We start from the raw sequence: 22,341 nt of genomic DNA on the forward strand, positions 1-22,341 counted from the left end.
GGTGTGCAAAATTGAAGCACATGGTATTGGGGGTAATATATTGATAGAGAACTGGTTGGCAGACAGGAAGCAGAGAATAGGGATAAACGGGTCCTTCTCAGAATGGCAGGCAGTGACTAGTGGGGTGCCGCAGGGCTCAGTGCTGGGACCCGCTATTTACAATATACATCAATGATTTAGATGAAGGAATTGAGTGGATTATCTCCAAGTTTGCAGATGACACTAAGCTGGATGGCGGTGTGAGCTGTGAAGAGGATGCTAAGAGGCTGCAGGATGACTTGGACAGGTTAGGTGAACGGGCAAATGCATGGCAGATGCAGTATTAAGTGGATAAATGTGAGATTAACCACTTTGGTGGCAATAACATGAAGGCACAATATTATCTGAATGGCGGCAGATTAGGAAAAGGGGAGGTGCAACGAGATCTGGGTGTCGTGGTACATCAGGCGGTGAAGGCGGCAAATGGCATGTTGGCCTTTATAGATAGGGGATTTGAGTATAGGAGCAGGGAGGTCTTAATGCAGTTGTACAGGGCCTTGGTGAAGTCTCACCTGGAATATTGTGTTCAGTTTTGGTCTCCTAATCTGAGGAAGGACGTTCTTGCTATCAATGGACTGCAGCGAAGGTTCACCAGACTGATTCCCAGGATGGCGGAACTGACATATGAGGAGAGAGTGGACCGACTGGGCCTGTATTCACTGGAGTTTAGAAGAATGAGAGGGGATCTCATAGAAATATATAAAAATTCTGACGGGACTGGACAGGTTAGAATGTTCCCGATGTTGGGAAAGTCCAGAACCGGGGGTCACAGTCTAAGGATAAGGGGTAAGCCATTTAGGACCGAGATGAGGAGAAACTTCTTCACTCAGAGAGTTGTTAATCTCTGGAATTCTCTACCGCAGAGTTGTTGATGCCAGTGCGTTAGATATATTCAAGAGAGAGTTAGATATGGCCCTGATGGCTAAAGGGATCAAGGGGTATGGAGAGAAAGCGGGAAAGGGGTACTGAGGTGAATGATCAGCCATGATCTTATTGAATGGTGGTGCAGGCTCGAAGGGCCGAATGGTCTGCTCCTGCACCTATTTTCTAGGTTTCTATGTTTCTCACCCATCTTTGTATCAGCAGCAAACTTGGCTACATTACACTCGGTCCATTCATCCAAGTCATTAATATGGATTGTTAATAGTTGAGGCCCCAGCACCGATCCCTGCAGCACCGCACTAGTTATTGTTTGCCAACCGGAAATGACCCATTTATCCCGACTCTCTGTTAGCTAGCCAATCCTTTATCCATGTTAATATATGACCCCCAACCCCGTGAACTTTTATCTTGTGCAGTAATCTTTTATGTGGCACCTTATCGAATGCCTTCTGGAAATCCAAATACACATCCACTGGTTCCACCTTATCCACCCTGCTTGTTACATTCTCAAAGAACTCCAGCAAATTTGTGAAACGTGATTTCCCCTTCATAAAATCATGGTGACTCTGCATGACTCAATTATGCTTTTCCAAATGTCCTGCTACTGCTTTCTTAATAATGGATTCCAGCATTTTACCAATGACAGATGTTAGGCTAACTGGTCTATAGTTTCTGCTTTTTGTCTGCCTCCTGTTTTTGAAAAAAAATAGCGGCATTACATTTGCCGTTTTCCAATCTGCTGGGACCACCCCAGGATCCAGGGAATTTTGGTAGATTACAACCAAAGCATCGACTATCTCTGCAGCCACTTCTTTTAAGACCTTAGGATGCACGCCATCAGGTACAGGGGACTTGTGGAAGAAAACGATCTATGTCCTATTTTAAAGGAAAGGGTTAAGTTCACCTTTTGCTGATTTTGTAGAATTAGTGGAGCTAGAAAAAACACCCACACTTCTCTGCCTTGAAACAAAGAATGTTGTAAATACATGACTATCTGGTATGTGTATGAGTTTCCAGATACCCTGCTTATCAGGATACGGACAGGGAGAAACTATGCAAGGACAGATAAAGTGTGCCTCCCGGAATGTCCTTTGAACTCACAGAATGTATGATTAATGTTCATGTGTGGTGTGTTTTAGATAAAGTGTGCCTCCCGGAATGTCCTTTGAACTCACAGAATGTATGATTAATGTTCATGTATGGTGTGTTTTAGATAAAGTTCCTGTTCTGACTGTATAAAGATAGAGCGGATTTGCTTGTAAAACTCAGAGTTTTTGCCTCGGTGCGGACTGAGTAAGCTCTCCGAGATATCTCGCTTGTAAAATAAAATTCTCTCGAAGCACGATTCTGAAAGCCTCCGCCCGAGTTAATTTAAGCTAAAATTTCCTCGACAGGACTTGCCCGCCTTTAGTCCCATTATTTTACCAAGTATTACTTCTTTAGTGATAGTGATTATTTTTAGTTCCTCCCTCCCTATAGCCCCTTGATTACCCACTATTGGGATGTTTTTAGTGTCTTCTACCGTGAAGACCGATACAAAATATTTGTTCAAAGTCTCAACCATTTCCCCGATCCCCATTATTAATTCCCCAGTCTCATCCTCTAAGGGACCAACATTTACTTTTCCTTTTCATTCACCTTTAGAAACACTTACTATCTGTTTATACACTGGATAATATTTCATAAATGCATGCCATGTATTAAAATCATAATAAACCACCTAGCAATCATGCTGGAGGCAGCATGTACCTTTATCTACTACTGCAATCACAAAGTGCCATTTCATAGTGTTTTCTGCAAATGAAACTTCCACCTTTACGGAACCAAGCAGAACCAAAATTTTGCGAGTTGTTAAATACTTCAATATAGGGATACCCAGAACCATTTGTTTTCTACCCAGACAGTGGCTTCTTTCTGTTAAAACACAGTACTAGAATTTTTGATCGGCTTTTTAGTGGGAGAGGGGGAAATGGTTATCACTTTTTTATATAGGTGCAGTGCTCCCAGATATAGGCAGAAAATGCCTATATAAATATTTGCATGGGGCTCCCAAGTGCCTCATTGGGTAAATGCACTACATGGAACGCCACACAAAGGGAGGAGGGGTGGTGTCCTGAGGTATAGGGACGAGAAAGCCCACAGGTTTTATCCCTGGCGTGGTTAGCTGATCCTGGCAGTAGTGGAGGAAATGCAATTCAACTCAATGTCCCATGCTGGGGAGGAGGAAATTAGTCTGCATTCCCCATTCTTGACGGATATCCAAAGATTCATGGTGAAAAGTCCCTGTATGTGAATATTGGGCAAGGATACTTGGAAACAATCATCCCCAGGATTAAATAGCACCCTAACATCGAGGCTAGATTCAAATATGAAACATCCCCACTTGAGCGAGGTATTGGTGCGCTGATGTGTAACCATGGAACTGTATCTCAGTACTACCATCAGGAGGAGGAAAAGATAACAGGAAATGTCACCCATGGAGCCAACTGATTAGGGAGATCTCTGGGCCAGATAGTGATTTGATAATTTAGTTTATACATCAAACATGCTCACCTATATCTGCATTAATAATTGACAACTCACAAAACACTACATCGAAGAAAATTATGGCTCTTACCTCAGGCAGTCCAATATCCAGGAGGGCACAGGCATGACCATAGATAATTATCACATATTCGATAATGGACAAAGGCACTTCCTAATAAAGACAGAAACAATTAATAACTAGATATGTATCAAAGATTCAGGGGCCGAAATTTGGTTGTGGATGCCGTCCGTTACCGCCGGCGATAGGTGGCAAAGGCCTACCGTCGTCGTCAAGAGGCGCCCACGCCCCGGCTGAAATTCAGTAGACTCTTTGGCAGAGGCGCCAAGAGGCAATGCTGCGCCGGCTAACGCCACCCACGTGGTGACGTCATCCAGCGTACAACGCCTTCTTTTGATGCCTCTGTTGTAATATTTGCTTCGTATAGCTGCCTTACCAGCAGGCGGCTGTAAAGCCTGAAAAAAGTAGTGGTTAAAGAGCGGTTCTCAGGAGGAATTGCCCAGAAAGGAAGATAAGTTTTTCTCTTTATTCATCTCTGCATGTTTTCATTAGATTTAAGAGTGTGTGTGCATCGGAGAAGTTTGTTATTTTTTTTCCTAGCATGGCAGCAGCCTCTTGTTGCGAAATTGAGTAGCCCCCATGAGCTTCCGCCCGAGGATGTGTGTGTAACACCATTTTTTAAGCGCTGCTCTATCATATTTAGGCGTTAAAAACTGAATTTGGCAGTTTGAGCCGGCACCCAACGCCTGGCGGTAAAATCAGCACTTGGGCGATGGCACTGCCTCAAAAACGGCGATACAGAATTTTGACCCCTCAACTGGTTAGTATAGCTGGTGAATTAAGATCTGTGGTTTGTGCCTTTAATTAAAATGAAGACATTCTAGGAAACTATATATTGATTTCACTGAAGCTTATTTGAATAAGCTCTCCCGAAACAAGATCAAGTATCCAGAAAAGTTTAACGGTGTTATTTGAGTGGGGTTTCAGTTAGGAATGAACAGTGCCAAAGAAGCAACGTAACTAAGGGTAAACACTGTGGTCGGAACAGTTCAAGGTGAATGTTGCTGCATTAAATAATGTGAGTGCATACAAGTGTAACCTCATCAAGATTCGATCATTACTGCGGGCTTCACAAAGGAGCTTTAGTTGGGATCAGTTGCGAGGGGAAGCTGATTACAACTGTATTTGTAATATCAAGTTTAACTGTGCATGAAATGAAAAATGACTTCTCTCATTTTGTACACTGATTTTCCACAAATTTAATGCCTCCAGTTTTTTTTTTAAACACTGAAAAATCCAGGTGAAAGGCCAAGCGTCATATTAGAGTTCCTTTAGCACCTTAAAAAAAACACCCAAAATAGATCTCGGGCAGAATCATCACAAACCTACCTCAAGTTTTTCAGGATCTACTAGATTCAGCACCTGTAAGAAGGCATTTTCTGCATTGCGGGCGCGGTGGTCTAATAAGGCTATATATCCATCATGAATCAGAGATCTCAATTTATCCATTAAGTTGTCTGAATCATTTAAAGACATCAGCATCTAACAAAACAAAGTAATCAGAGGTTAGTACCTTTGTTTGCATCTTCACTGGCTTTCAAAGCTATCAATCACTCTTCAGTTCATCAGATCCCAATCCCACAATTAACATGTACCAGGTACAACAATTTATAATATGACGACTAGAGAACTGTATCATGTATTATATATTGGCAACAGACTCCAACTGAAGTAGAGTATTTCTGATGTGTAATCTTCCCTGTTTTTCCAATTAGAGAGGAGAGGGAGCAGTGTGAAATTCCAGCACCAGCAGCATCAGACAATTGGAGGGAATATGAATGGATACACATGCAGCACATGCATTGAAAATGACGAGTTAGACCCCATTACAAATATTACTACTGCCATAATACTTTATGAGGGAACTCATTTAGATGTTGTGACTCGATTCTGTTATTACAAATATGTAGTATGAGTGTTAGCCATGCGACGGTTATATATCATGCTGTGCATCGTCACCTTTTCTGGACGATGTGGAAGTCGGGTCTTTAATCCATTTCTTTCCTGGCTCCTCTTGGACTCATTCTTGTGGCTTTCACATAATGGCTGAGTTGGTAACCTTGACTGCTCTCTGGAGAAAATAAGAGTTTACAAAACAAAGGCAAAAATTGATGAAAAATGAGGCAGTGTCTGCCTATGTACATGCAATGGGATAGGAAGGAGTACAATGGGATAGGAAAATATCATACAAGCTAAATAAAATTCTCAACTTATCCATGTAACAACCAAACATTTTGGATCTCCATTCAGCAGGGAGCTACTCAGCTGCTGGGACCGCAGGTGCACATCAACAAGGCAAGATTTTGTCCTGTCCCATACTTAACCAATGATGATACAAAGCTTCACAAAAACGACAGGTAAATGACACCAATTGGTGCTATTTATTCTGAGCAGGTGCAACATACCATTAAGAGTAGATCAGAGACTGAAAAAAAAAGTTCCAGGGATGAGAGTGTCACCGGCAAGGCCAACATTTATTGCCCATCCCTAATTGCCCTTGAGAAGGTGGAGGTGAGCCGCCTTCTTGAACCATTGCAGTCCGTGTGGTGCAGGTACCTCCAGGATTTTGAACCAGCGACGATGAAGGAACGGCGATATATTTTCAAGTCAGGATGGTGTGCAACTTGGAAGGGAACTTGCAGATGATGGTGTTCACACACGCCTACTGCCTTTGTTCTTCTAGGTGGTAGAGGTCGCGGGTTTTGGAGGTGCTGCTGAAGAAGCCTTGGCAAGTTGCTGCAGTGCATTTTGTAGATGATACACACTGCAGCCATGGTGTGCCGGTCCAGGTGGAGGGGGAGGGGCGATCAAACGGGCTGCTTTGTCCTTCTTGAGTGTTGCCTAGATGAGTGCAGTTCCAACAAGTGGAGAAAATTCCATCACACTCCTGACTTGTGCCTTGTAAATGGTGGAAAGGCTTTGGGAAGTCAGGAGGTGAGATACTTGCCACAGAATACCCAGCCTCTGACCTGCTCTTGTTCCACGGTATTTATGTGGCTGGTCCAGTTAAGTTTCTGGTCAATGGTGACCCCCAGGTTGTTGAGGTTGCGTGGATTCGGCGATGGTAATGCCACTGAATGTCAAGGAGCGGTGATTAGATGCTCTCTTGTTGGAGATGGTCATTGCCTGGCACCTGTGTGGTGCAAATGTTACTTGCCACTTATCAGCTCAAACCTGAATGTCATCCAGGTCTTGCTGCATGCAGGCATGGACTGCTTCAATATCTGAGGAGTTACGAATGGAACTGAACACTGGAATCATCAGCGAACATCCCCACTTCTAACCTTATGATGGAGGGAAGGTCACTGATGAAGCAGCTGAAAATGAGGAATCCTGCAGCAATGTCCTGGGGCCGAGATGATTGGACTCCAACAACCACAGCTATCTTCCTTTGTGCTAAGTTGGACTCCAGCCAGTTAAGAGTGTTTCCTCTGATTCTCTTGATTTCAATTTTACTAGGGCACCTTGATGCCACACTCGGCCAGATGCTGTCTTAACTCAAGGGCAGTCACTCTCACCTCACCTCTGGAATTCAGCTCGTTTGTCCATGTTTGGACCAAGTTCTGGAGTCGAGTGATCCTGGCGGAACCCAAACTGAGCATTGGTGAGTAAGTGCCGCTTGATAGCACTGTCAACAACACCTCCCATCACTTTGCTGATGATTGAGAGTAGACTGATTGGGCGGTAACAGATTGGATTTGTCTTATTTTCTGTGGACAGGACATACCTGGGCAGTTTTCCACATTGTCAGGTAGATGCCAGTGCTGTAGCTGTACTGGAACAGCTTTACTAGAGGCGCGGCTAGTTCTGGAGCACAAGTCTTATGTTACTGGCCTAGTAATCCAGAGGCTTGAACTAATAATCCTGAATCAAATCCCACCACGGCAGCTGTGGAATTTAAATTCAGTTAATTAAATAAATCTGGAATAAAAAGCTAGTAATTGTGACCATGAAACGGCCAGGTTGTCGTAGAAACCCATCTGGTTCAATGGTATCCGTTAGGGAAGGAAGGTTTCTGGTCATTGGTGACCCCCAGGATGTTGATGACGAGGGATTCCGTGATGGTAATGCTGTTGAATGTCATGGGGCGGTGGTTAGACTCTCTCTTGTTGGAGATGGTCATTGTCAGGCACTCGTGTGGCGCAAATGTTACTTGCCACTTATCCTCTCAGTGGTAAAGGAACAAGCAATACTGAACCAGAAAATTCATTCTAAAGATTCAACAACACGTTTTAAGCATCTATCTCCAGCAAAGTGCACACTTTCCACCTCCCCTCAAGGTAACAGTAAATGCAAACAATGTTTCCTTTAAGCTGTGCACATGCGCAGCAACTGGGAAGGTACAGCACAGGCCGCTCACAAGCTGTTCCCTCCAAGATACCGCGCGGATGAAATTCAATGGTACCAAAGCACAAAAAGAAATTAAGGGGGAGAACATTGAATGCAAAATTTCCAACTGCAAAAGATAAGGCACTACAGATATGAATTCATGTGTCAAATACTGCAAATCATGACATTTCCACATGGTTCTTGCTGTTCTGCATCAACTCTTCGCTGCTGAAGAATAAGCTATTGCAATATCTTGCTTGACGAAACAGCAAAGGTCAAAAAGTGGCAAGACACAAAATTAAAATTTGATAGAAACACTCAATAATCCATGGGATTTTAACAGAATTAGAATTACAAAAACAAGAAAGATATTCAAATAGAATTGGTGCATAACTGCATGCAACAGCTGAATTGAATCTGCTAAAGGTTCGGAGAGTCCCAATCAGCTGAAAGTACGATGGCCCATTTCCAGATCATATTAGCAGACTTACTTTTTGGTGATTAGTTCTTCCTTTAATACATCAGTTTTTCTCCTTCCACGATCTGAAGAAAACGAAATGAAAGAATTAATGTATAGATGGAATAGTGCCAAGATTTGCTCATTTATAAAGATCCTTGAAAATCGAAATAGACGGTGAACATATTAGGAAAATGAACAATTTTCATCAAAAGTAGTCACTGAAAAGAGACAACTGGAGTGATATAATTGAAGTTTGAAAGATTACGAAAAGAATTGACAAAACTTGTTCTAAAATTGGACATTATAGTGAGGCTTTCCAACACCATGGGAGAAGCAAGAAGGATGCATTTCTGGAGAAAGGGATTGACAGATACGATGAGATGGCAGATATGGAGGTTAATCTATGAAAGCATGACCCTGTTTGGGCCATTCCAGTTCCTGGAAAAAAGTGTGTGTTTTAAAGAGTTGTGGAAAGCATTAAAGAACCATATTTAAATGACAATTTTATTGGAGAAATAAGTGCTTAGAATAATCCTGAAGGCATCAGCACTTTGTAAAGATAAATAGGAAAGGTTTATAATGCATATCAAATTCAGTTATCTCATTACTGACTGATCAGTCACTGAATCAGTCTTGACACTGCACCACAGCAACAAATACAATTTCATGATGCTCTACCAGGATAAATATTTTGGAACAGTGAAAATAAAAACTAAGGTGACTCAGTTTCCATGAAGGTGGTGCAGCAATGACCAAAGATACTTCCATTTATTCTGTGCAGAGTGAAGAAATGTGGGAGACAGACATTGCAAGAATGATAAAAATTGATGAGAAATTGAAAATACATTACTATCAATACACGTCTTTAAAAGAAAAATTCTTGAAATGGCATAGCACACACGTGCAGCATGTAGCACCACAAAACTATGAATAATTGTGAGCCCCTCAATTCCTTTCCTGACGATCTACTAATCTCTGTTGGGCTGTCTACAAGGAGTTGAATTAGCTGGCCTACGTCACAGTTCCTGGTGGTCAGCTACAGAGGCACAAGCATAAGACTGAAAAGCAGAAGGCATGGGGCCCAAATTGCGTCTTTCCTCAAGGCCTGTTGCCCCCGGAAAGCGACGGCCACGCTGCGGAGTGTAGTAGTCGCCGACTTTTCATGGAATGGCCACTACTAGCCCAATTGCCCTCCAGAGTTTTCCCAGTGGTGCCCCGATCCCCCCCTTACCGCTCGACTGCTGCCAATCGCGGTAAGTACGTCATCACCATGCACACTGCTGATCGAATCCACCCGGCGGTGTCAATACAAGCTTTTCCCTGGTGTCCAGTCAGGCTGTGGCCTACCGCAGCGGCGGTGCGGCCTCCCTTAAAGGGGAGGGCCTATTGTCGCAGCCATGTTTTCTTTTGTTGGCCAACACCCCCTCTTGGGTGTCAGGCCGCTGACCCGGCCAAAACACTCCCTGGTGGCCCAGTGGGCCGAAGTTTTAAAAACGTGAAGGCTCTCCCCTTTAAGTGAAGGGGAGAGCAGTGATGACATCATCGCAGCGGCCACTCAGCACCACCACCATCAACATCCGCCCCTCAGGTGTTGTCACTGCCCCCAAAACAAAAAATAAACCAAAGAGCCAAATGTCACGAAAGAGTCGACCTGAACTGCAGCTGCGGTAAAAAACACCAAAACGGGGTGAGAGCACTCCGTTTCGGGCAGGGGGAAAATTGTACCCCACGGTCTCTTAGCGGAAGAATGCTTCTTACGGACACGAGCAAGGAAGATAAAACGAAGAAAAAGTTGGGTAACAACTCCCTTTATACTCTTGAACTGGACTAAACAACTCGTATTTATTTATTTATTAATTGTTCGTGGGATGTGGGTGTTGCTGGCAAGGCCAGCATTTATTGCCCATCCCCAATTGCCCTTGAAAAGATGGTAGTGAGCTGCCTTCTTGAACCGTCGCAGTCCGTGTGAAGAAGGTACCCCACAGTGCTGTTAGGACATACCTGGGCAGTTTCCCACATTATCTGATAGATGAGTGCTGTAGCTGTACTGGAACAGCTTGGCTAGAGGCGCAGCTAGTTCTGGAGCACAAGTCTTCAGCACAACAGCCGGGATGTTGTCAGGCCCATAGCCTTTGCTGTATCCAGTGCACTCAGCCGTTTCTTGATATCATGTGGAGTGAAGTGAATTGGCTGAGGACAGGCTTCTGTGATGGTGGGGTCCTCAGGAGGCCGGTATGGATCATCCACTCGGCACTTCTGGCTGAAGATGGTTGTAAACGCTTCTGCCTTGTCGTTTGCACTTGCGTGCTGGGCTCCACCATCATAGAGGGATATTCATGGCGTTTCCTCCTTTCGTTAGTTGTTTAATGGTCCACCACCATTCACGACTGGATGTGGCAGGACTACAGAGCTTTAATCTGATCCGTTTGTTGTGGGATCGCTTAGCTCTGTCTATAGCATGCTGCTTCTGCTTTTTACCATGTGTGTAGTCCTGTGTTGCAGCTTTCCCAGGTTGGCACCTCATTTTTAAGTATGCTTGATGCATCTCCTGGCATGCTTTTCTACACTCCTTATTGAATCAGGGTTGGTCCCCTGGCTTGATGGTAATGGTAGAGTGAGGGATATGCAGCTGAGGTTACAGATTGTGGTGGAATACAATTCTGCTGCTGCTGATGACCCACAGTGCCTCCTGGATGCCCAGTTTTGAGCTGCTAGATCTGATCTGAATCTATCCCATTTAGCACGATGGTGGTGTCACACAACTCAACGGATGGTGTCTTCAGTATGAAGATGGGACTTCGTCCCCACAATGACTGTGCGGTGGTCACTGCTACCAATGCTGTCATGGACAGAGGCATCTGCAACTGGTAAATTGGTGAAGACGAGGTCAAGTAGGTTTTTCCCTTGTGTTCGTTCTCTCACCACCTGCTGCAAGCCCAGTCTGACAGCTATGTCCTTCAGCTTGGTTAGTAGTGGTGCTACCAAGCCATTCTTGATAATGGACATTGAAGTCCCCCACCCAGAGTACATTCTGTGCCCTTGCTACCCTCAGTGCTTGTTCCAAGTGGTGTTCAACATGGAGGAGTACAGATTCATCAGCTGAGGGAGGGTGGTAGGTTTCCTTGCCCATGCTTGACCTGAAGCCATGAGACTTCATGGGATACGGAATCAATGTCGGAATCAAGGCCACTCCCGCCCGACTGTATACCACTGTCCTGCCAGTGGGCCAGGACATACCCTAGGATAGTGATGGAGGAGTCTGGGCCATTGGTTGAATGATTCTGCGAGTATGACTATGTCAGGCTGTTGCTTGACTAGTCTGTGGGACAGCTCTCCCAATTATGGCACAAGTCCCCAGAAGTTGGTGAGCAGGGTAGCATGTTGCTGGGTGTGCCGTTGTCGTTTCCGAAGGCGGTGCTGAGATCGATGCCGGGTGGTCCGTCCAGTTTTATTCTTATTATTGTTTTTCGTAGCGGTTGTGTACAACTGCTAGGCCATTTCAGGCCATTGTGTATCGTGCCCACGCACGGGACATTGTGTATTGGGCTCCCCTCCGGGACATTGTGTACTGGCCTCCCCGGAACATTGGTGTGGGTCGAGAGTCACATATAGGCCAGATCGAGTAAGTACAGCAGATTTCCTTCCCTAAAAGATGGGTTTTTACGACAATCTGGTAGTTTCATGGTCACCATTACTGATACTAGCTTTTTATTCCAGATTTATTTAATTCCCCAGCTGCCATGGTGATATTTGAACTCATGTCTCTGAATCATAGTCCAGAGCTCTGAATTACTAGTCCAGTGAAGTTACCACTATGCTACCATTCCCATATATAGCACCTTTAACATAGTGAAACGTCCCAAGACGCTTCACAAGAGTGTTACCAAACAAAATTCGACACCGAGCCACATAAGGAGATATTGGGGCAGATGAGCAAAAGCTTGGTAGGTTTTAAGCAGCATCTTAAAAGGAGGAAAGTGAGGTAGAGAGGCGGAGAGGTTTAGGGAGGGAGTTCCAGAGCTTGGGGGTTTGGCAGCTGAAGAATAAAATGTACTCAAGATTGGAGTAAGGGTCGCAGAAAATGCAATTAATGTGTGCCTAGAAAATGGACACTCAAACACAGAATTTGTAGAGTACAAGTACTGCACAAGATAAAAACTGCCAAAAAAACAACCATGATTTTTTTTTTTTTAAAACGGCATTACTAAAGGATGTTAAATGAAAAATCTAGATTTCTGCATCTAAGACAATGTGAACTAATTTTAATCTTAAATTTTCTGATAGAATTCAATTCTTATAATACACACATTCTGATTCATTTCCCAGTAACTGACTGTAGACTATCACTGCAGTGATAGGCTCGCAGTGACTCTCGCTGTGCATTATTCACTAATGCAAAGAGAGCAGCTAGCAAGTAAGTTAAAAATGAAAATTCAGCAATAGCCTCCTATCGGAGGTAGAATTGCTCAAATTTGGAACTTTTCTTAGATCTAAAAAAGGTGCATATGTAAATAAGTGTGCCATTACTTTCATCTTGCAGCTTAAGGAATTTTGCTTTCTGCTGAATTAAATCCCGAATTCCATCTGAAACATCCTTGCACAATTCTTGAGCTTTGGTGTTAGCATCAATAGCTCGCTTGTGCTCTCCCATCGAAAACAAGGCATCACAAAGGCGATAATGACCCTGGCAAATTAAAGTCAAGCATCAAAGCAGGAAATTGCAGCTAGTATCCTTACACAAGGTATATAAAGTAAACAAAAAGGAAAAGTGTACAATATTCATTTACACTTCCAAACATCTGAGCACATCAACTTGCCATTTCTTTGGCATGATAATTAACAAATAAATTCCAACCAAAAAACTGTAGTCAGGCATTCCAAATAATTTTGTACACAAACATATTTTGTTTTGTTACCTCATAATTCCCATACTGGGTCAGGTAAACAGAAATCCAAGAGGCTGCTTGTAGCCAACCAAAAGGTACTCAAGAACAGACTTGTGGCCCACCCAATGTCAGTGTTCTCGATCAGGCCAACATCCCCAGCATCGAAGCACTGACCACACTCGACCAGCTCCGTTGGGTGGGCCACATTGTCCGCATGCCCGACAAGACTTCCAAAGCAAGCGCTCTACTCGGAACTCCTGCACGGTAGGTGATCCCTAGGTGGGCAGAGGAAATGTTTCAAGGACACCCTCAAAGCCTCCTTGATAAAATGCAACATCCCCACCAACACCTGGGAGTCCCTGGCCAAAGACCGCCCTAAGTGGAGGAAGAGCACCCGGGAGGGTGCTGAGCACCTCGAGTCTTGTCGTCGAGAGCATGCAGAAAGCAAGCGCAGGCAAATCAGACTCCCCACCCACCCTTTCCTTCAACGACTGTCTGTCCCACCTGTGACAGAGACTGTAATTTCCGTATTGGACTGTATAGTCACCTGAGAACTCACCTTTAGAGTGGAAATCTTCCTCGATTTCGAGGGACTGCCTATGATGATGCCTCAAGAACATAAGAAATAGGAGCAGAGAATCTCTGTCTTGAATATAGTCATCGACTGAGCATCCACAGCTCTCTGGGGTAAAGAATTCCAAAGAGCCACAACCATCTGAGTGAAGGAATTTCTCATCAGTCCTAAATGGGCAACCCCATATTATGTGATGGTGACCCCTAGTTCTAGACTCCCCAGCCAGGGGAAACATTCTCCCAGCATCTACCCTGTCAACCACTTAAGAATTTTATAAGTTTCAATGAAAACTTAAGTATGAAAGAGTGAGCCCCTCCAAGTCCTTTGAGAACATTAGCAGCAGGAGTTGTTCTGATACATTTACTGAAACAGACACTAGTACTTTCAATAAATAAAATGAAAATACCTAATGGTGGGGAAGCAGTAAGTGAATGCCCACATTACTTAAGAGTGGCAAGGTCACGAGTGAGCGAATCAGCTTCACATAGTTAACTTCAACTAATAATTTCAGAAGTTGATTGAAAGAAGTCCTCTAACTTGGTCTTGAACAAAAATGTATTCACTAGGATTAGTTTCAATTCCCATTAGTTTGAAGGCTGAGAAGAATTATACACATTAGTAATGTTAAGATTAGCTTTGAAACATGGAACGGTGAGATACAACAAAGTTACCCTGCAGGTAATAAACAATTAGCAATTAAACCATGAACAAGTTAGAATAAATGTCTCAAACTATATCTCTCAATTATGTATTCTGTTCTTACCATCCTACGCGCTATATAATTAAAATAAGATCTGGATGCAAATGTCATCAGAATTTGCATTATTTCACCGTGTGGTTTGCAGTCTGGTTCCAGTGATAGCACAAAGCCTTTTATTTTAGTATAAATTTGTTCTCAATGCATCATCTCCATGAAATGGGATAAGATGAATACGTGACAGTGGATAGGGAAGAAGGGAGAGAAATGCAAACAGAAAAAACTAACCTTGGGCCAATTAGGTTTCAAGACTATGGCTCTTTTTCCATCGCCAAGTGCTTTTCTATAAAAGGAAAATAAAAATATTCTTAAACAACGCTTTCAATTGATCATATATATCAACAAAAGTGCAATCTTTCAGTGATAATTAACAAGAAAAACACTTAAAACAAAAACCAGATCAAGACGCTGCTGCTCACGGGACCGTATCTCAGCAAGGAATCAATACCTTCAGGAGAGGAAGAGAAGAAAAAAAACTGCCAAAGAACAAAAGCAAATACACAATGTGCATGACACATTACAGATGTACGCACATTTCATTATTCAACTATTGGATTTTAAGCAATCTTGACTGTAGAACAGGTTTTAAAATGTAGTCATGCCCAATCCAAACTTTGTTTGGTAACTATCTGCTTGCTGCTTTCAACATGCAATAGTGCAATATGCATATTGCACCAACACACATCTCCGAATGATGAGATTTTATCTTCGTATAACCCAAAGCTGGCATTGTTCTAACAATCTGCTCATCTCCTATTACAGTGTTGATTTTTGCACGTTCTCTTCTCGAGTCTCACACTCAACAATGGCCTTTAACTTGGAGAAGTTCATTAATACAATTTAATTCAAGCTAAATCGTAGCAATTTGCATAAAGTATGTCTGAAATCAGCCACTGAATGAATGGAACAAATCTAGGCAAAAAGAACCAATTTGACAATTTTCTACAAAACTCAAAGGAACGCTCAAGTGTGTGTCATCGGGGGTATTTCTCTGAAGTATATATTCAATTTAAAAAGTCTCATTTTTTGAAATCGCTCCACGGTGACTGGGAACCTGATCAGAGCAACCATCTGAGTTGCCATAGTTAGCCAGAAATGTGTCATTTCATCCAGTCCAGTTTTCTGTACACTTTCTCCGCTCCTGAAAGAGTGCAATGCTCCTGGGCTTAAAACTACAAAAGATCACATTTCAGCAACTCACCTTGGGAAATGCAGAGGAAATGGCCACCCTGATCAGAAAGTTTACACAGTGCTTTTTGTAAAAAAAAAGTTAGATGGAGGGATGTATTTTGTTGGAATACTAAATGGGGAGCAAGGAGAGTATAATTAGAATAGAAGAAACACTTGTGCTGGCGAAGGGCTAAATATCCTGTTTTTGTGCAGTAACATTCTATGACAAACTCGGTTTGTAGGCCTATTTCCAACAAGGGTTGCTGGATAGCCAGGATCCTTGGCTGAGTTTCCTCTCCCAACAGTACTGAGGTAGAATAGCATCCCTACAATTGATCCAGATGAAATCAGCTAATGGCATAAACTGGGCATGGAATATGTCCTTCCTGATCTGCATGGCTCAGTTAGCTACTGGATAAACGATCAGGGGGAGCAAGCTTCAATGAACTTGCATGCAACTGGAAAGATTCCTAAATATAAAATGTAACAATTTTCCAAGCAACTTCCAACTACCAATGCCTCCTTAAACAACAATTTGTATTTATATAGCGCCTTTAACGTAGTGAAACGTCCCAAGGCGCTTCACAGGAGTATTGTGATAAAAATTTGACACCGAGTCGCCTAAGTAGAAATTAGTGCAGGTGACCAAAAGCTTGGTCAATGAAGTATGTTTTAAGGAGCGTCTTGAAAGAGGAGAGAGAGGCAGAGAGGTGGAGTTCCAGAGTTTGGGGCCTAGGCAACAGAAGGTACGGCCACCAATGGCTGAGCGATTATAATCAGGGATGCTCAGGAGGGCAGAATTAGAGAAGCGCAGACATCGGGGATTGTGGGGCTGGAGGAGATTACAGAGATAGGAAGGGGTGATTCACTTAAGTGGAAGAAAGACTGTTGCTGGGCTTTAGAATGGTTATATGACATTCTTCTGCAACATTTGTTATATTACAACAGTGACTACACTTCAAAAGTACTTCATTGACTTTAAAGTGCTTTGGGACGTACTGAGGCCGTGAAAGATGCTATATAAATGCAAGTCTTTTTGTTTCTTTTAATATAAAGGTATAACAGAACAGCACGACATATTTCTGTTGAATTCCAGGGCGTCTCTAATCCTTACTGGCTGAAGCATTACTTTTTTTTGGCATGTTTTGCTCTTTCTGGTTAAAACTTCAGTAAAGATCTAAAGTTGGACTTCTACTTTCTGAACCCAACACAAATACAAGGAAATCATAAGGATTAGTATGACATTTCTGAATGGACTTGTTTCAACTACACGTACTTTATTTAGCACCAACTTAATTAATGGTTATTATAATTTTTTCACACTTACTTGTAATTTTCAATACGTGAAAAGCAGAGAGCTCGGTTTCCATATAGAATTTGATTGTCAGGACTGAAAGAGATTGAAAATGAATGTAATCATTAATCCACAACTTACTTTCAACTAAGAAAGGCAGAGCTAAAGAACCACAAACTCTTAAACATCTCCTATTTTAACTTCCATGAGTCTTGAGGTCATTTAATTCCTGCTTACAAGAAATTATGGCCCAGATTTTGTAGTGGTAATGACAGCAAAACCGTGAAACTGACTAACTTCAGGATTTAGCGCATGCACAGATAAACATGGAAATCCTGAAGTTGCAGTCAGTCATTCATTGCTTCACCACAGGCTGTGCTGTGGAACTCAGTTGAAATCACAAAAAAGGACAAAAACTTCGATGATGGAAACCCTTTAAAACTTTGTTGAAAGAGGTGTAACTGGGTTTGTAACGGCATCCTGACTGCTGAACGATGTTCTGGTCCTGAAAAACTAATTTTATTTGTGGAATGTCAAATTTTTCCATTAATATGATGAAGAATTACAACATTTTAAATATATATATATATATTTTTTAAGTTTCATGATATTCAGCTTCTACCATAATCCTATGTGTATGTCCCAATCTTTATTTCGCTCTCTGTAAAAATTTATAAATAGTTAGAATCTGTGCATTTTACTTCTTGGTTTGCTGTGTGAGAATTCTTCAATGTGATTGGCTGCTTAGCCAGCCTGATGACATCACTGTTGCTAGATGCTTAGGATTCTTTTGATTTGGCTCCAGATTCAAACAAAGGTCTAGACAACTGAAATTGACACCACAGATATCGCTAGATCTTAGTGGGCAGCTTTCGTCAAGGTCAGTGGCGAGCATTGTCGCTGTCCGCAAATTCCAGGCCAATGTAACACTCTTCACCAGTATAGTGAAAAAGGGGATTGGAGATGTTACTGCTGAAAGCATGATTTAAGTTTAGCAATTTGTAGCGAACATTTTCCAGAGGAGATCAATTAATAGCATTAGCTCCTCGGTGTGCTGCACTGCATCACACACTGCAACAATTTTAAACCACGACTAGCAAAAAACTGAATTAAAAAATTGATTCGAGCTCCATGCCCTTATGACTGGATGGTCAAACCTCTACACATCTTCAAACTGTGTAGTTGGAGATCATTTCTAATGCTAATAAAGTATTATGATTTTTTAAATCATTTAGAATACTGAGCAAACTTCCGACAAAACATCTGATGCAAACATCCATCTGTACAATTCAACAAGTGAATTTTATGGCCTTGCTCCGAAAGGGACACGTACCTTAAATCAATTGCCTTGGAGTACCAGTTTACAGCGGCTTCATAGTTTTCATTTTTAAAGTCTTCATTGCCTCTCTTTCTATATTCTTCACTTTTCTGAAATAAGAGAATTGAGATTCTGAACTATTACACAAACTTCTCACTTACTGTACTTTTTAATATCAAACCATCAAATTCTGACAGTATTATTTTTTTCCCTATAAAAGCAATTACTGCAAGGAGCACAGGCATACCTCCTATATGCAGGTTATAAAGGCCAGATTTAGTGGCTCTCATTTTTTTTGAAGATAGTAATAGAAATGCATGATTTAATTTATTAGCAGCATTAGCAAAAATCACAAGAATGGGAAATCTAGAAGTGCATCTCAGCAAAGGTTTTGATTGGTTCCTCCTCACTTTCTCCCCTCCCCACCCCCTAAAATAAGTTCAATAAATGTTGGAATTGCACAGTAATTTTGATAGTTTTCCAAATACTCAGCATTTGTGATTTTCTTTTCCATCTTATAAAAAAATACATTTTGTGTTTCTCCACAGTACATCGGATATAGGATTACATGTGGACTGTGGTGCATTTCAAGAACATATCATCTCAGGCTGCAGGAGAGGGAGTTGTGACGCTGTTAAGCTTTTCAAGCTTTGCTCAGACCTGAACCGCCATGAGCATTCTAACACACTAAAACCTATGCACAGCCCTCCATATAATAGGCACAGATTGTGCTATTTCTTGGTAATCAACTGTGGATTAGCTCAAGCTGTATTTTAGATGATTTCAGAATTATTAATCCTTCAGAGTGGACATAATCTTGTATTTACTTATAACGTACACCTCCACAGAAATAAAACACAAAACGGTTTCACAAACAACACTTTGGGCCCAAGTTTCCACACGATAAAAAACGGGCGCCCCTCCGAGCTGGGAGCCCGTTTTTCGCGCCTAAAACGGCGCCTAAAAAAAAACTCGCGATTCTGGAGCGTTCTGCAGCTCCTTGTCTGCCTGGCGTGGCGCCCGGGGGGGGGGGCGGAGCCTACAATCACGCCGATTTTGTAAGTGGGAGGGGGCGGGTACTATTTAAATTAGTTTTTTTTCTGCCGGCAACGCTGCGCGTGCGTGTTGGAGCGTTCGCGCACGCGCAGTGTGAAGGAAACATTAGCACTCGGCCATTTTTGTAGTTTTTTGTAGCTGTTTAATTTTTGAACATTTTTTAATAAAAGCACATTGCCATCAGCACATCAGCACTTGCAGCCTTCTCACTGTCTCCTTCCCCGCTCCCCTGCGGGAAGAACGGGCGCCTACTCCTGCCCCCCCGCGGGATAAACGGGCGTCTTCCCCCCCCCCACCCATGGGAAAGAACGGGCGCCTCCTCCCCCCTCCCCCCGTGGGAAGAACGGGCGCCTCCTCCCCCCCTCCCCCCGCGGGAAGAACGGGCGCCTCCCCCCCCCACCCGCGGGAAGAACGGGCGCCTCAGGCTGACTGCAGCATTCTCCCTGCCTGAAGCACTTTCACACAGGTAGGAAGATGGTTTATTTAATCTTTTCTTTGCTTATAAATGTTTATTCAGGTTGGATTTATTTGTATAATATTTGTAGAAGTATAAATAAGGATTTATTGTAGAATTTAATGACTTCCCTTCCCCCCCCCTACCCCCCACCTCGTTCTGGACGCCTAATTTGTAACCTGCGCCTGATTTTTTAATGTGTAGAACAGGTTTTTTCAGTTCTACAAAAATCTTCACTTGCTCCATTCTAAGTTAGTTTGGAGTACGTTTTCACTGTGGAAACTTTGAAATCAGGCGTCAGTGGCCGGACACGCCCCCTTTTGAAGAAAAAATTCTGTTCCAAAGTGGAACTGTTCTACCTGACTAGAACTGCAGAAAAAAAAATGTGGTGAATTGCAATTTCTAAGATAGTCCGTTCTCCACCAGTTGCTCCTAAAAATCAGGCGCAAATCATGTGGAAACTTGGGCCCAATATATTTATCCCTCAATCGACACAACGAAAATAGATTATCTGGTCATTATCACGTTGCTGTTTGTGGGAGTTTGCTTGTGCGGAATTTGGCTGCCAAGTTTCCTACATTACAACAGTGACTATACTCCAAAAGTACTTCATTGGCTATAAAGCGCTTTGAGACGTCCGGTGGTCGTTAAAGGCGCTATATAAATGCAAGTCTTTCTTTCTTATAACAATTAATGGTTACTTGCAAGCTTGATGGAGAGCCAGAATTCAACCGAGTTGAATTCAACTAGACATTATTGATATCCGAACTCCTTCATAAGATTACTGCCCTGTAATCTTCTCAAGTCACCATTTCTATCTATTAACCTTATTTGGCAATGAAAAATATTTATTTCTTTATGTAGTTTAATGAGTATTGCTACTTTTTTTTTTTAAATGCCGAGGGAAACAAATGAGATAATTTCAACATAAACATATGATGAAAAAGAATGAGAGTTTTCACAGTCATAAAAAAGTGAGGTACATTTATACCTGAAGGAATTGCAGAGAGTATATTTCAGCTGAAAACTCACAAATTCAGCATCTTGCAGCACAAAATCTTATAAAAAAATCCTTTACTCTCTTTCTACATACCTGGTCCTCTCTCTTTGGCACTAAATTAGGAATATTCTCATCACCTAGAAACAACATCTTTACAAAATATGCATCTGCAAGAAGAAGAAAAAAGTTAAAAATAAACAAACATTGTCCTTTTACAATTTGTACAAAGTTAACTTTCAAATGCTCAATTGGTAAAACTCGCAAGTGGCTGAGACATACAGACCACGAGATTCCAGGTTCGCTTCCCAGTCTAATGAGTTGGCTGATGTCACAAGGTGGCAGGCAGTAAGGACACTTTGCTGCCGTGTCCCTGGGCAGGAGAGGGGAAAATCGGACAAGATTCTAGCTGCTACTCACTATCCATCGCCGCCGCCTCCTCGAACGCAATTGCATGTGCTCATGACAATAGTACTAGACTCAACTACAATGCCTCCCATATGAAACATTTGCTATGCAGGCTCACACATGAATAGCCACTTAGGCAAGACATGCCTAGCTTCCATGGAACCATGCCTAGCAAGAATTGAAACTTTCAGGAGAGGATGAGGAAAGAAAGGGAACAAAAACGGTAAACATATGCGGAAACTACATTTTCAAGTGAAAAAATACCAAACTTTTAATAAAGTCGCGGGTTGCTTACACAACACTGGAGTCTAAATGTGCCACAATCCCACAAAGCACGTTCCCAATTTCAACCGCGGGAGATGCTGGGAAGAGATCTGGTATTTACCCGCTTGGGTGGGGTGGGGGAAGAAGTTACAAATATGTGGGAAAGTTGCTTTGGGACAGAACTGTAGAGCCGACAACCGCTGTTATAAAGTAGCCACGTACCATGCTCCCAATTGACACAATGATGCGTGACACTATCAACTTTGCCAAGATAAAAATTGGGTGCATGAAAGAGCGAGCCCAAGGGAAAAGTGCGCGAGAGGCCAACAGATAAAAGCGGGAGAGCTGGCGGCTGTAAGTGAGAGTGCGCCTGAGGGGAAGTGTGCTACAGGCCAACAGATCAAAGCGGGAGAACAGGCAGAAGAGGAGTCAGAGAGAGCGGTTAAGTTAGAGCAGAGCACGAGTTAAACGTGGTGCACGGAGACAGAAATTCAAAAAGTGGTGTCACTGCTGCAGAGAGAACAGATTGGTGGACGACAGGTAAATGTTATTTGTTTCATTAAATTGTTCCTTTTTTTCACGGTTGTTGAGAAGAGACTGACCAAGAAACTCACCTTTAAAAGGACAGATACTAAAATAGTAAAAAACTTAACGAAAAGCACTGGAATTGATCATCTATTAATCTAAAACACAATGGAAATTACCATCAAGTGAAGGACTGGAGGGCTGCTATAGTTTCTATAGTTGTTGAGGCCAATTCACTAAATATATTCAAAAGGAGTTAGATGAGGTCCTTACTACTAGGGGGATCAAGGGGTATGGCGAGAAAGCAGGAATGGGGTACTGAA

The 22,341-nt window shown here is 42.5% G+C and overlaps 1 protein-coding gene across 2 annotated transcripts in view; it reads right to left on the reverse strand.

The window, feature by feature from the left end:
- Positions 1-22,341, reverse strand: part of ttc3 (tetratricopeptide repeat domain 3) — a 131,009-nt gene that overhangs the window by 81,205 nt on the left and 27,463 nt on the right. For both annotated transcript variants that reach the window (XM_070893863.1, XM_070893862.1), the window contains exons 8-16: positions 20,918-20,991; positions 18,330-18,424; positions 17,030-17,092; positions 14,761-14,815; positions 12,843-12,999; positions 8,347-8,398; positions 5,486-5,597; positions 4,856-5,008; positions 3,539-3,619 (exon numbers count right to left, since the gene is read on the reverse strand). In XM_070893863.1, the coding sequence (XP_070749964.1) occupies positions 3,539-3,619; positions 4,856-5,008; positions 5,486-5,597; positions 8,347-8,398; positions 12,843-12,999; positions 14,761-14,815; positions 17,030-17,092; positions 18,330-18,424; positions 20,918-20,991 (842 nt within the window). The remainder of the gene's footprint in view (positions 1-3,538; positions 3,620-4,855; positions 5,009-5,485; positions 5,598-8,346; positions 8,399-12,842; positions 13,000-14,760; positions 14,816-17,029; positions 17,093-18,329; positions 18,425-20,917; positions 20,992-22,341) is intronic.

The sequence above is a fragment of the Pristiophorus japonicus genome, chromosome 11 (genome assembly GCF_044704955.1).
Source record: "Pristiophorus japonicus isolate sPriJap1 chromosome 11, sPriJap1.hap1, whole genome shotgun sequence".
NCBI classification, from domain to species: Eukaryota; Metazoa; Chordata; class Chondrichthyes; family Pristiophoridae; genus Pristiophorus; species Pristiophorus japonicus.